Here is a 14,004-nt window from a genome sequence, read left to right on the forward strand (position 1 = left end):
GAAAGGCAAGCTCACCCAGGCTTTTCCTTACCTTGAGGCCTTTTATCCACTTGGCAAGTGGATCAGATGTGAGTGAGGGAGCCCCTCTTGGCTCAAGGAAAATACTACAGTCCTGTCTTTCAAGGTTGCACTTCTTTAGCCCCTGGATCCCACTGGCTTGGCCAGCGATCTGGATCCTAAGCTCCTTGGTGTTGTTGAGAAAGAGCTTCAGGCTTAGAAGTCCAAGTCCCAGCCCTGCCACCTCCCCCTGAATGACCCTGGGCAACTTGCTGAACCTCCCACTCTCCATATGTGATGAAGGGTTATACCAGCAGCCCCTGCCCTCTGACATCACTACCTGGGCTCTTTTTGAGGTTCAGATGAGCATCTGAAAAATCTCCATATGTTCACTTTATAAGCTGAAAAGCTGTAAAAGGTACAGCATCCGTATGATTGTCTTCTCTTGGACAGTGCAGTAGTAACAATGGTGATAATTATGGCCACTGTTAATTGAGTAGTTACCATGTGCCTGGCTTTATCACGTTCTCACTGCACAGTTGCCTTCCATGTAGGTGCTTTTTCCATCTGCATTTTATATGGACAGCGGAAACTGTCCAAGGTCACGCAGCTTGTAAGCTCTGAGTGACCTCAGGCAGCCTCTCCAGGGCCTTCTCGTTTGGTGGCTCTGTTTTCCAGTGGAGTCCTTTGATATATCTAAGTTGGTGATTCTCAACCCCAGCTGCCTGGGTGCTCAGCCCCCATCGCCAGAGGGTCTGACCCCGCTGGTGCAGGGTGGGGCCTGAGCACAGCATTTTCTCCCCAGTGATTCCAACGCACTGCCCAAGGGAAGACGTGCTGTTCTAAGCCAGTGTCCAGGATGGGGCAGGGCAGGCTGGACTGGGCATCAGGGCTCCTCCCCTCTCTGGGCCTCAGCTCCTGCCCTGCAGAAGGAGGGCGTTGGTCAGGTGACCTCCAGGGGGTCCTCTCCAGGGGCCTCTAAGGTTCTGTAACTGTAAGAAGCTCGTGAGCAAATCTGTTATTGTTCTTTTCCTTCTGTTTTAGGCAGAATATGAAGTTACTCCAGATGAAAAGCTGGGGAAAAAAGGGAAGGAAATTATGACCAAGTACCTCACCCCAAAGGTAAGAGGCCCCCAAACCCCACAACAGGAGGAATGGGAGGACTTACCCAGGAATATGGACCCAGATCTGTGCCAGGCCGTGTGGGGAGCACCTGGCTGGCGGCTGCCATTGGTCTCCAGATCCAGAATTCTCCTCCTCCCACAGAGGGCACCCAAGCCTGGCAGGGCTGAGGCAGGTGGGCCAGGCCAAGGCCAGGCCAAGGGTGGGAGGCCTGCTTCTTAGGGACGCAGCCCCTCCAAGGGCCCTGTGCTGCCCCCTGCTCACACCCAAGCACTGGCGACAGGATAGGTGGAGGCCCTGCAGTGGCAGGGGGCGGGGTGCCCAGAAGAGCACAGCAGGGGTGAGTCGGAGAGGCTGCGGTGAGGGAAGGGTCCGGGGAATCAGGAAGGGATGGGGCTGGCTGAAGCTGTGTTGGCAGAGGCCGTGTGAGTTGGGCACAGAACAGAATGCAGAGTATTCTGAGGTGTTCTGAGTGTGCTGAAGGGCAAGGGCCACCCTGAGCCCACCTCAGGGGCACCCCCGTGGCTGTGTCCACGCATGACAGTACTGACGCCTAACGCAGGTAAACGTGGATGCTATAGATTGACTTCCACTCAAGAGATGAGGTAGGACTATGGACAGAAGGAGTCCAGGTCCCTTACAGCAGCTCCTCCAGCAGCAGGTGGGCTGCTGAGAGCCTGCGAACCCCCGGTGAAGGCATCCGGGGTGACCTGAGGACCTCAAACCCACAGTAGCGCCTTCTAAGTTTACAACCAGGCCTCCTCCTCTCCCCTGCACGCATGGACAGTCTCTTTGTAGTTTTATACATTTTATTCCCACGACGTGGAAGTCCCTTGAAACGGGTAAGCCGCACCTTCTCATTCTTCTCAGCAAGGGTTGCGGGGGTCCTTGGCAGCTCTGGTCCCACCTCACACCCTCGCTGCCCCCTTGGATGGTTGGGAGGTCCCAGGGGCCTGAGCACGTGAGGAGGGCGGCTCGGGCCACACTGAGTCCTTGCCTGGAGCAGGTGTGCTCACCTCCAGCACCCGCGGGCGGCCAGTGGGCATCTCCGTGGGGACCAGTCCAGCCTCACCCCAGAGGTGCCTCCTCCGTCACTTCCTCCTTCTCCTGCTGAGCCCCACCCCAGCTGTCATTCTCTCACTCTCGTTGCTGCTTCCTCTCCTTCCGCTTCCCTGGTAGTCATACCCGTCTCTTAATGGAATGGCTTGCACTCCCAGTGCCTTTGCACTTTTCAGAAGCGAGAGGATTCATGTCGATAAATGCCTCCAGACGCTGGACAGGGCTCTGTATGAGGTGTGGACCCAGCTGCTTGCTCCGTCTGCAAGGTCGCCAGGCAGCATGGCCTCGCTTTGTTCCAGATACGGGCTTGTTGGTGTCGGTGAAAGGCTGAAAATGGTCAAGGAGGAGACATGTCTGAGCAGGGTCCCTGATTACCCACAGACGCAGCCCCTGATGCAACGATGAGGCTGCAAGTGGATATTTTTGGTCTCCTGGCCACCTCTTGACACAGGGTGAGCACCCTGGGCATAGCAGGCCTGAGGGTGTAAATCCTCTGGGGGATGAGAGCAGCTCACTGCTGAGTGCCTGCAGCCAGCCAGACACCAGCTAGACGTTATCTGTGATGGTCCCAGCCTCCGTGAGATGTGGGGTGATAGAGAGCCCTGTTTACGGGCAGCTGCCGGGACCCAGAGCAGGGAGTGACCTGCCACGGCCACGCAGCTAAGAGACGATTCCGCTGCCCTTGGCGAGGGCGGTTTCCGCAGTGGCTCAGCTTTGCCCCGGTAGCGCTCATTCGTGCCCCCTTTCCGGCTGCCCACCTGCTTGGGTTCCCTTCAAACAATGGCAACTAACACGTGCTGAGGACCCACTGTGTGCAGGCACCATCTCACTGAGTCTTGCTGTCACTGTGTGATGTGATTCTATTGGCTCCATCTTACAGATGAGGATGGGGAGGCTCAGGAGGGGCTGTCGCTGTCCCAGGTCACACAGGTGGAAGTTGAGCCCAGGTCAGGGTGATCCCGGAGCCCTTGGCCTCTCCCCTGTGGTGCACTGTTTCCCACCTACCCCGTCCCCCCACTGCCCTCCTGCTGCCCTGGCCTTGGCACTGGCCTGGCTTCTGCAGTGATGATGAGGTGGCTTCTTTGCCCGGCCTTGCTGGCTCTTTCGGCCTATCTGAGGGCTGCTGAAGGGGGCCGCTTCCCTCTCTCCCCTACTAGGCAACCTCGACCAGAAGCCTCTGTTCGCAGACCCTAGTCTGGGCCCTCCAGACCTCCCCACCCCTGCTCAGCTCTGCCTCCATCTCCTGGAGGGATGGGGCCCAGCCTCCCCATCAGCTCAGATGGTTTTACAAGTGCCTCACAGCCTGCCAACATTTTTTCCTTAAGTACTCCTCAATTTTTAAAATCTAAACCACACCATATGTTATGGCCCAGGGGCCTGGGGGAGGTGGCCGAAGTGGTCCCGTGGGCCGACTGTTTTCCTACAATAAATTCTGTGCTGCCTCCCCAGTCCTTCCTGCAGTCACTCTCTCAGGAGCTGGTTTGACTTCTCAGTGCTGCAGATGCCCCAGGTGCTGGGGAGCGAGGGGCTGGGAGTGGCGCCAAGTGGCCGAGGCCCCAGCACTGGCTCTGAAGCCTTTGAACAACTCAGAGCAACTATCCCCAAAGCCAGATAGTCTTTACCTTGCACCCCTCCTCAAAGTCCAGCTCATGTGTCTTGGTTCCAAGCAGCATTTCCAGAACGGTGGACTGTGGGACACTGATCATTTGACAATCTCTGTGAGAACAACCCATCTGTAGCCAATTACTTGTGGGCAACACTGCTCTCCACATCTCTCCTTTATAAAGATTCACCCACCTTGTGAGCACATTAAAGGCTCTGAGAAGTCCTGCAATAAAGAAACCTGTTTACCTTGTGGTGGTGGTTTCATTGGTGTATGCATCTATCAAAATTCATCAAATTATGCACCTGAAATATGTGTAGTTTACTGTACAGGAATTATACCACAATAAAGGTATTAAAAAAAAAAGGAAACCTGTTTAATTGCTAACAAGGCATTTCCCAAACTTTTTTTTTTAAATTTCACCTCCTGCTGAATACACCTTGGGCTGCAGAACACATCCAAGTGTCTTCACGACCTGGCCTTGTTCTGCTCCAAAATCCTTTCCCCACAGCCCTCTCACTGGGCTCCAGCCACGCCATTTCCCAGTCTCATCTTGACGTCCACACCTCATCACCTTTGTCCAGGCTGTTCCCTGCAAGGCCTCTCACCTGGAAGGTGCTGCCCCTACTCTGTTTTTCTCCCTCTATGTCTCTGTTCCGGTTGCATAGAGCCTCTTCTGCCTCTGGTCAGAAGCCATCACTCCTACCTAGGTGGTCTCTGAGCATGCTGCTCTGTTATCCTCTGCAGGTCCACGGGGTCAGTGCTTCCATGCCCCATGGGGTGTTCTGAGGAGCCCGCCTTACAGAGGTGGGTGACAGCACGTCAACAGATGGGTCGAGGGCAGTGTGATGGGAGCAGTGGTGGAAATGTGCACAGGGAGGTGAGAGAGGTCCAGAGAAGCTGTCTCATTCCAGCCTGGCTGAGCCAGGGAGACTTCTGGGAGTGGATGCAGCTGAATCAAATTTTAACATGATGGTGATGGGGAAGCCAGGTACCAATGAAAGGAAAGGAGAAAGGCCTTTCGTGTGCAAAGGCATAGGGCAGTGGTTCTCACCTGGGGACATTTTGCACCACCAGGGGACATTTGGTAATGTCTTGAAATACCTTTGGTTGTCAGAACTGGGGGGATGTGTTACTGGCATCTAGTGGATATGGAGCAGGGATGCTGCGGATCCGCCTACAATGCACAGGATGGCCCCCACAGCAAAGAATTATCTGTCCTGAACCGCTAATAGTGCTGAGGGTGAGAGACTTGGTGCAGAGGTGGGAAAGGGGGTGGGGAGGGAGGTCAGTGTCAACAGGAGTGAAAAGGTAGGGGGACAGGGGCTCTCTGAGCATCAGGGCCTGGAAAACCATGCTGGGGAGTTTGACACCGTCCTAAGGGCAGGGGGCCCCCCTAGGCCTCTGAATGCCATTCCCAGGTTAGGATGGTCTGTCCTGCTACGTAAAGGAGAAAGGGAAGGGGGTGGGCTGGAGGCAGAAGACCATCCATGGGGCTCAGCAGCAGCCGTGGGGCTGGGGAGGCCCTCGGGCCTTGGGAAAGGTTAGGAGGAAGTCGCTTTCAGGGAGTGGCAAGTGTGGGGTGTGGAGAGAGGGGGCAAGGGGAATCCCAAGTGACTCCCTGTGTCTATCTTGAGTTACTGAGTGGGTGCAGGTGTCCCCAAGAAAGGCAGTGCATAGGATGAGGACCGTGGCTGTGGGTGGCCGGGTTATCAGCTCACTGGGCAGAGATGATGGCATCTGACCTCTCTCTGTGTCCCCTGCCCCCGCTCAGTGCTGGACACGTGGCTCTCATTCATTGCGAGTTTGGCTTGACAGTGAGGGAGCTCTGGGAATCTTCCCTGTGTGGGCCTCTCCCATCTGTCACCTCAGGTCTCTTTCTGGGGAGCTGATACTGGGTTGGCTTGTGTCCCCTGATGTCTGACAGAGTGTGTTTGCTGGGAGTCTGGCTGAAAAGTCCCTGCTCAAAGTCAAAGCTTATGCCCGGAGCCAAATTCTCGCTTCCTGTAGGAAGATGCTCTTCAAACCCTGACTTGAAGGCATCCATCTCAAGAGGCAGAGTCCACGTATTGGATGCTGCCCAGAATCCTGCGTCAGTTGCCCATATACGGCCAGCTTTGCTTTGGGGGTGGTGAGAGGACCCCAGCCCAGGGTGAGCTTTGGAATGGGCTGAAAGCTGCAGAGATCTAATACAAAGACAGCTGTGAGAAGGTGAGTTTTAGAACCAGGTAGACCTGGATTGGAAACCAGACTTGGCCTCTTTTAGCTGAGTGGCCTTAGGAAAGTGACTTAAGTACTCCCAGTACCTCCAGCTGCTCTTCTGTCAAGTGGGTTGGGTAGTGGTGAGAGTCATAAATACCACAAGAACAGAGCCCAGGAGCTGGTACACATGAGACAGTCCCCTGGCAGTGGCTCTCATCTGACTTTCCCGTCCCGTGTCTGTGCTTCCAATACCAGGCCATTGAATGAGGAAATCATCCAGACATGAACTCCAGCTGTGGAGTTATGAGAGGCCAAGGAGGGGTCAGGAGGGCCCCCAGCCTCAGAGGGCTGGCCAGAGAGGCTGGACTCATTAAAAGGCAATGCATTAGTCAGGATGATTAATGCTAGCTGCCACAACAAACAAACCCCAAATCTCAGGGGCTTCACACACCAGACGTTTCTGTCTTTCTCATGCACCATCTGACTGGGTCTCTTCTGCGTAAAGACTGGGGGTTCTGGCTGCTTTTGTGTCTCCACCACCAAAGGGAAGAGAAGAGTGAAGGAGGCAGAAGAGCTTTAACTCCTTGGCCCTGATGTGACACATGACTTTCTCTCCCAGTCCATTGGCCAGCAAAGAAGGCCAGGGGATTCAGGGGAGCATATGGAATATTGTTTCCTCCCTACATTGCCGCAGCCCCCAGGCTGGAAACATTGTCTGTATGGCTGCCTAATCTCTAGTGCTGGTGAGACAGCCTATGGCATGTTCTTAGGCTTGTCAGCTTGAAGAAGCTGCCCGGAAGCTGGAGTCACACATGTGTGCCGGGCTCTGTAGAGATCTGGGCAGCTCACCTTCCAGGTGCCTCCAGATCAAAAGTGATACAGGTGGCAGCTGTTTGGGGGGCAAGGTTGCTCTGACCTGGGTGGGCCAGGAATTATAATAATAATAATAATATTAGATGATCCTGCTAACAGTATTATATACCATTCACCACTACAGACTTCATTTTTAAAACACTAGCTTTATGGAGATGTAATTCACATATACCATGAAATCCACCCTTTTCAATTGCACAGCTCAGTGGTTTTTAAAATATTCAGAACTGTGCAACTCTTACCACTGTCTGGTTCCAGGGCATTTTATCACCCCAAATAGAAACCCCATACTCCCTATTCCCTTTCCTCCCACCCCAGGCAACCACTAATCTGCTTTCTGTCTCTATGGATTTACCTATTCTGGACATTTACTATGAATAGAATCATACAATATGTGGACTTTTGTGCCTGATTTTTTTTCACTTAGCATGTTTTCAAGGTTCATCCATGTTGTAGCTTGTATGAGTATTTCATTCCTTTTTAGGGTTGGATAATATGCCATTTAATGGATAAACCACATTTTATCTATCTTCTCATCAACTAATAGACACTTGGGTTGTTTCCATTGTTGGACTGTTGTGAATAATGCCACTGTGAACATCCACGTACAAGTCTTTGCATGGACATATGTTTTCATTTCTCTTGGGTCTATATTTAGGAGTGGAATTACTGGGTCGTGTGGTAACTTGATGTTTAATCAGTTGAGGAATGGCAAAATGGCCGCACCATTTGACATTCCCACTAGCGGCGGGTGATGGTTCCCATCTCGCCACATCTTCTCGGACACTGGCATTTTCTGTCTTTTATTTTATTCATCCTAGTGGGTGTGAAGTGTATCTCATGGTGGTTTTGACTTGCATTTCCCTAATGACTAACGCTGTTGATCACCTTTTCATGTGCTTATTGGCCATTTGTATGTCTTCTCTGGAGAAAAATCTATTCAAGTCCTTTGTCCATTTTTAAATTGGGTTGCTTATCTCACTGATGTTGAATCCTAAGAGTTCTTTTTATGTTCTAGATACATGTCCTTTATCAGATATGTGTATTTGCAAATATTTTCTCCCCTTCTGTGGATTGTTTTTTTACTTTTTTGAGGGTGTCCTTTGAAGCACAAAGATTTTTCATTTTGATGACATTCGGATTCATTTTTGTTACTTATTTTTAAATGCCTTCTTTTCACTTTGTCTTGTCTGCCCTTGTAAGGAGGCCTTAGTTGTTTGAGGAACTGGGTGTATATGGAGACACATTAGGCCCATGAATTTCTCTTCCTCTGGAGAACCAGAGCCCCATTGCCTGTTAGAAAGAGTGGGGCCAGGCCTGTTCCTTCACGAATATTTCAGCCCTTCTCCTGGTTGACATGATGATATTCTTTAGGCCCTCTGGGTCTAGCTCTGCAATGACTTGCTCCTGGATCTTTCTAGAAACTACCTAAGTGGCTATTATTAGTGTATCCATTTTACAGATCAGGCACCTAAGGTTTGGGAAGGGAAGAGGCTGATTTAGAATAGTGGAGACAGGGCTATAAAGGAGCCCATTAGTATCCAGCAGTGTCATTTGTAGGATATCTTGCTGGAGTTCATTTCAGTCGGGCCCATGAGCAACTGTGCCAGGTCTCCACCTGCTGCCCCCCCGCCGAACCCCTGTCACTAAGGCCCGGCAGGTGGCAGTCAGTTTTGTTTTGTTTTTTGCTAGGGGGAGGTAATTAGGTTTATTTATTTATTATTGGAGGAGGTACTGGGGATTGAACCCAGGACCTCATACAGGCTAAGCATGGGCTCTACCACTTGAGCTATGCCCTCCCCCGCCAGGTGGCACTCAGTTTCAATGTGGTTTTTGCAAGGAAGTATCAGTGGATTCCAGGGGAAACTCAGACCTGGAGGAGGGTCCTGTTGAAAGGGCCTGCATGGATTTCTTCGGACAATGACGGGAACAGGTGGGTTGGGGCAGGCTTCTGACATGGATCAGCTTGGCATCATCTGTGGGATGCTGGAAATGCCCCAGGGCAGGTAGCTCCTGGAGGCCATTGCTTGCAGGAGGTCCGAGGGCAGGATATGGTTTTCTGGGCCCTGCACAGATGCATGCCTCTTTGTTTCCATAAACAATAATAGGCTGAGGCCAGGAAGTTTGTTCTTGTTAAGGGGGAAATGACCCATCAGCTTGAGTTTCTGCACAAAAGAAATCTATTCCTAGTGCTTGTTTGGCTCTCCGGAAAACATGCACCTTTTAAAAAGTAAGGAGCTTGAATGAGAGGAAATAATAATGATTCCAAGTTCCTCTTTCTGTAGCACCCCCAGCCCTGCTCACAGCCACACTTCACTGGCGCCTCCCCCAACCACGCCCTAGGATCTGAGCAGCAGCCTAGGATCTGAGCTGGCCCAAACAGGCTGGCTTCCTGGCAGGGGACAGCTCCTCAGCCTCTGGAGCAGTCAGAGGCTTCAATCTTTGTCCCCAGGAACACATGAAACTCAGTTCTGCCATTTTTCATCTGGGCATCCCTGGAGCCTCAGTTTCGCCATCTGAATATGGGGATGATAACAGTGGTGCTCAAATGGACTCACAGACATCAGTCAATCTCAGGTCACCTTCACAGGTTTTCATGTATCTGCATACCACCCTTATGATGATTAATGTAACATTTTTCTTCAAATCAACTCATCTTTTAACTTAAATGAGCTTCAAAAGGAAACTTTGTATCAGGAAATGCCTGGGAAACTGGTATTGATTTCGTGTACTTAAGGGTAACTGGAGAAGTTGGCATCAAATCCTAGCTGGACACTCTTTTGCTTACTTAAGGCTCAGAGCCTCCTTTCTCTTTGTTTTGAGGTGAGATTCGCGAGTATTAGAGACATGTTAGCAAGATGGTCGCGCCACACTGAGACTTTCTTCTTGATGATGCGAGGCTTGAAAGAAAATTGGAAAGGGAATTCTTTCTTCATTGAGTGATTCAATATTATTTAATTGTGTCCCTGTGCCTCGAGGCTAAGACCACTTCGTCATCTCTGGAAACTGCTAAGCTAACTGTCTATTTCCCAGCTATGATGCATTTTATAAATGCTGGCTTGTTGTTGGAAGAGACAGAGGGACCTAGAGCAAAGGGCACTAGACTAGGAGTGAGGCTGACTCCTGGATCCCCCTCCCTGGGGTCTGGAGCCTTGGGGAGCTGGCTTAGAATCTGCCTAACCATCTAGGCAACCTTCGGTCTCCAGGGCAACCAAGGACATGGAATATGGGTGGCTTGGTCCGGTGCCTCCCTTCTAAGTGCCTGCCCATCCTCCAGGGATTTGAGCTCCCTGTCATTGGCCCTGGAGCCAGCTTTTCATCTCTGCTGAGATCCCTTGGCCCTCCTCTGTCTCCCAGTGCCCAGAATAGCATCTCCATCCTGTTGTCAATGAATCTGATGAACTCAAAGTCCACCTTTGCTTGAGCCCCTCCTGGGCAGGGGCTGGCTGGGTGGCCAGCTGGATTGGAAGGGCAGCTGGGTCAATGGAGCATGTGGCCTGGCTTTTCCTACTTCCTGCCACAGCACTGCAAAAAAGTCCCAAGGGTAGAAGAGGATTGAAAACTTAAGAAAGGAACTTCCTGGGAACAGCTCTTACTGTGTGCCCAACACTGTCCTTAGGGCTTTAAACAACTTACTTAATCCTCACATCTACCACATGGATCATCTGCACTTTAAAGATGAGGTGTTGAAGACACAGAGAGGTTAAGTAACTCGCTCAAGGCCACACAGCTGGAATGGAGGAAGCGGAGACTTCAGAGTCTCTGCTCTTGACCCTTCCCCATCCTGCTCTCCTAATAGAACCCAGCCTGGCTCCCTGCCTTGGACTCCAAGCACATCTCTTTTTTTTTTCTTTCTTTCTTTTTTGTTTGGTTGTTTGTTTTATGAGGGAGGAGGTAATTCGGTTTATTTATTTATCTATATTTGAAGGAGGTACTGGAGATTGAACCCGGGACCTCGTGCATGCTAAGCATGTGTTCCACCACTTGAGCTAAACCCTCCCCCCCATTCACATCTCTTCTTGACTGAAAGACTGTTAATGACTAGAGAGCTAGGGTGCTGTTTGGAGAGCAGCAGGGCTCCTGGGTCATTTCCAGGTTGCCCCAGGACCCAGTGATACATTGCTCCCCATGGAAGGCCCCTGCTGCTTGAGCCACGCTCTGAATGGATGTCTGGGCCTCCAGCAATCCTGATACGCTGGGAGATGACCCTCACCCTCAGGGACCATTCGTCCAGTTCCCTCCCTAGGGGAGAGAGGACACCACCTGGGGGGGGGGGCTGCAGCACCCAGGAGATCTCAGGGGCCTCCCAGTCCAGGGCCTTGCCTTCAGTTTTAGCTGTAGATTTCCCGATGCGAAGACAGATTTCCAGATCTGCGGTGGTTGACCAGCCTGGGGCTAGACCCCTGTTGCTCCCTTCCCTGTGCTGGGCCCTGGCTTTGAGAAGAACACGGATGGCTCCTTGGAACCCAGTTGTAAAACTGCTGGGCTAATTGCTTCTCAGCCTTTTGGCTAAGATCGAGGGTAGTATCTGCTCTTCTCAGTTTAGTATTTGATGTATCCTGTCCTGTATCCAATGACAATATATTAAATGGATTTTTGGAGCAGGAATTTGGAATAGGGGCTTGCTCCATCCGCTCCACACATCAACCTGGTGTTGCAGGACCTCCAGGCACGTGCGCCCCCTCCAGGAATAAAGCTGAAGTTTAAGAAATAGGGTGTAAGTGATCCTGTTTCTTCTTAAACTTGCCTTCCAAGTGTCTGCCTTCCATCGCTAGACTTACAGCTGGAAAGTGAAGGTGGTCTGCAGTTTGGTAGAAGGACCGGCCTCCGGAAGCAGGTGACCTCTGTCTCTTCACACTTTTTGCGGTTGCCTGGTTCACCACAGAGACGAGCGAAGTGCTGCGCTGTTGCTCTTTTCCTCACCCCCTTAAAACCCTGGACGTCACTTTTTCCTATATTTTTTCTCACTTCTCCAAAACTTCTTAAAATGCTGTCCATACTCTAAGAATTCCCCTTCTCTTCTAAAAAAAATTAAATTAAACTCCTGGGCTAAGCCAAACTCCTCATTTCCTAGATGAGGGAACAGAGGCCCAAAGAGGGGCTGGACCCCCCTGAGGGTCATACGTCTGGAAGAGGAGACTGGAACATTCCGCCCCGGGCTTCCCTCAACCCTGTGCTAGAAGTGGAGAGCAAAGGCCTGTAAAGGGTTGCTTGCTGACTTTGTTTTCCTCCTCCCACCATGGTTGGCCTCCAGCTGAGCTCGAACTCCTCTGAGGCTCTTATTCTTGGGGCCAGTTGTCTAAATGCTGAGACGTTTGTGTAGTGTGTGAATAAAGCAGAGGAGGCCACTGGTGCGGCCATTCAAGTATCCATGCTTTTTAAACGGAGAGGTCCTTGCCAGGGGCACCATTGACTTGTTAACCCTCTGATACTCCCTTATTAAGGGTGAGTGTTACTGGGGGAGGTGGGGCCAGCAACATTATTTTAGCACTTACTGCGTGCTGTGTGCTTTACACTTTCTCTCCTTATGTCTCCATGACAGTCCTGTGTAGTAGACACAATTGTCCCGTTTTACCTTGGGTAAGAGTGAAAGCTGGGAGAACTGAAAGCAGGGACTGACACAGTTACTTGGATACAAATATCCACAGCAGCATGATTCACAGTAGCCAAAAGTGGAAACAACCCAAGTGTCCCTCAATGGATGAATAAAATTGTGGTATATCCACACAATGAAATATTATTCAGCCATAAATAAAATGACGTTCTGATACATGCTACAGCTTGAAAAGTTTATGCTAAGTGAAAGAAGCCAGGCATAAGAGGCCACATATTGTGTGATTCTTATATGAAATGTCTAGAGCAGGCAAATTCATCACAACAGAAAGTAAATTAGAGCTTACCAGGGCCCCGGGGGAGGGAGTGATGGGGAGTTAATGCTTAATAGGTATAGAGTTTCTATTTGGGATGATGAAAAAATTTTGGAAAAAGATGCGATAGTTGACATTATGAATGCAATTAATGCTGCTGAACTGTCCACTGGCAAATGGTTAAAATGGCAGTTTTCCTGTTCGTGGTCTGTTTTCACCACAGTAAAACAAAGAGAAAGAACAACAAAAAAGGGTGATGAGATATAACCCCAGTCTGTCTGACTCTGTAACTGTGATCTTTCTTTTCCACTGTGTTGTTGTCTCAAAAGTTAACCAAAGACAAAACTTCTCCTGCATCAGCTTCCCAGCAGGTGGGCTGTAGGCTGTGCACCCTGGCTGGTCCCTCCCGAGCCCTGTCCACCTGCAGCTGCTGGCCCTGAATCTGGGCACCTCCTTCCACTTTACACGGTGTTAACGTTTTCTCATGTCACAGTCTCCCTGCACAGCATTTTTAATGGGTGTGTAATTGTCCTTCAGGTAGACACTTTATTTCTCTCCCCCAACCTTTCCTGCAAAACACATCCTCTTTGCCTGCAGCCTGATGCCTTTGGGCTCCTCTTGACTCCTTGCGGCTGGTGTGCCAGCCGGGGCTCCTCCCAGCAGGCCAGAGCATGCCTGCCTGGTCCCTCTTCCTTTCTTGTGACCTTCCAGGGCAGAAAGTTGGATGTTCCCTTGATACCACTGGAGCCTGCTTTGCCTTGGACCCTTAATCCTTTGTGGTGTATCGTATTTCCTGCCCAGAATTCCTCTTTTTAGAGTGGCTGGAGACACAGAAATCAGCCACAGGCTTCCTGAGGACAATCTGGCCTGCCCCCAGCATTGCCCTGGATGGGCAGTGATGCTGGTCTCCATGTGGCCTGACAGGTCCTCCCTGTCCATGGGCCTTGGGCAGAGAAATGACATCGTGTGGGGAATTTCAATTGAATTCCCTCGATCTTAGGAAATTTCTGCCCTTCCTTTACTCCCAAGCCACATGGAATGAAATCTTCACTGGAGAAAAAGCTTTCAGGGCCAAGATATTTCTAACACAGTTGCAAACTGAAGCCGGTCTGGAGGGAGGGTGTTCTGGAAGATGGAAAGTTGGCTTTCGTTGCCCTCGCCTCTCACGCACAAGGAGTGAGATGTTCCCGGGTGTGAGCGTCCTGCACCCCAGCCCCTTTGGACTGGAGCTCTACTTGTGAGTTACCTTCACTTGGCCCTGACCCAGAGCAGAGCTGGCCA

At 51.1% G+C, this 14,004-nt stretch overlaps 1 protein-coding gene and 1 non-coding gene across 3 annotated transcripts in view; both read left to right on the top strand.

The window, feature by feature from the left end:
* The window catches only part of GRK5 (G protein-coupled receptor kinase 5), a 202,406-nt gene that overhangs the window by 150,207 nt on the left and 38,195 nt on the right, over window positions 1-14,004 (top strand). For both annotated transcript variants that reach the window (XM_072971986.1, XM_072971987.1), the window contains one exon: window positions 1,042-1,119. In XM_072971986.1, the coding sequence (XP_072828087.1) occupies window positions 1,042-1,119 (78 nt within the window). The remainder of the gene's footprint in view (window positions 1-1,041; window positions 1,120-14,004) is intronic.
* LOC116282541 (U2 spliceosomal RNA) lies at window positions 11,346-11,540 on the top strand. Its single transcript, XR_004192079.2, has one exon. It is a non-coding gene; the product is annotated as a U2 spliceosomal RNA (small nuclear RNA).

Source organism: Vicugna pacos, chromosome 11, assembly GCF_048564905.1.
Source record: "Vicugna pacos chromosome 11, VicPac4, whole genome shotgun sequence".
NCBI lineage: Eukaryota > Metazoa > Chordata > Mammalia > Artiodactyla > Camelidae > Vicugna > Vicugna pacos.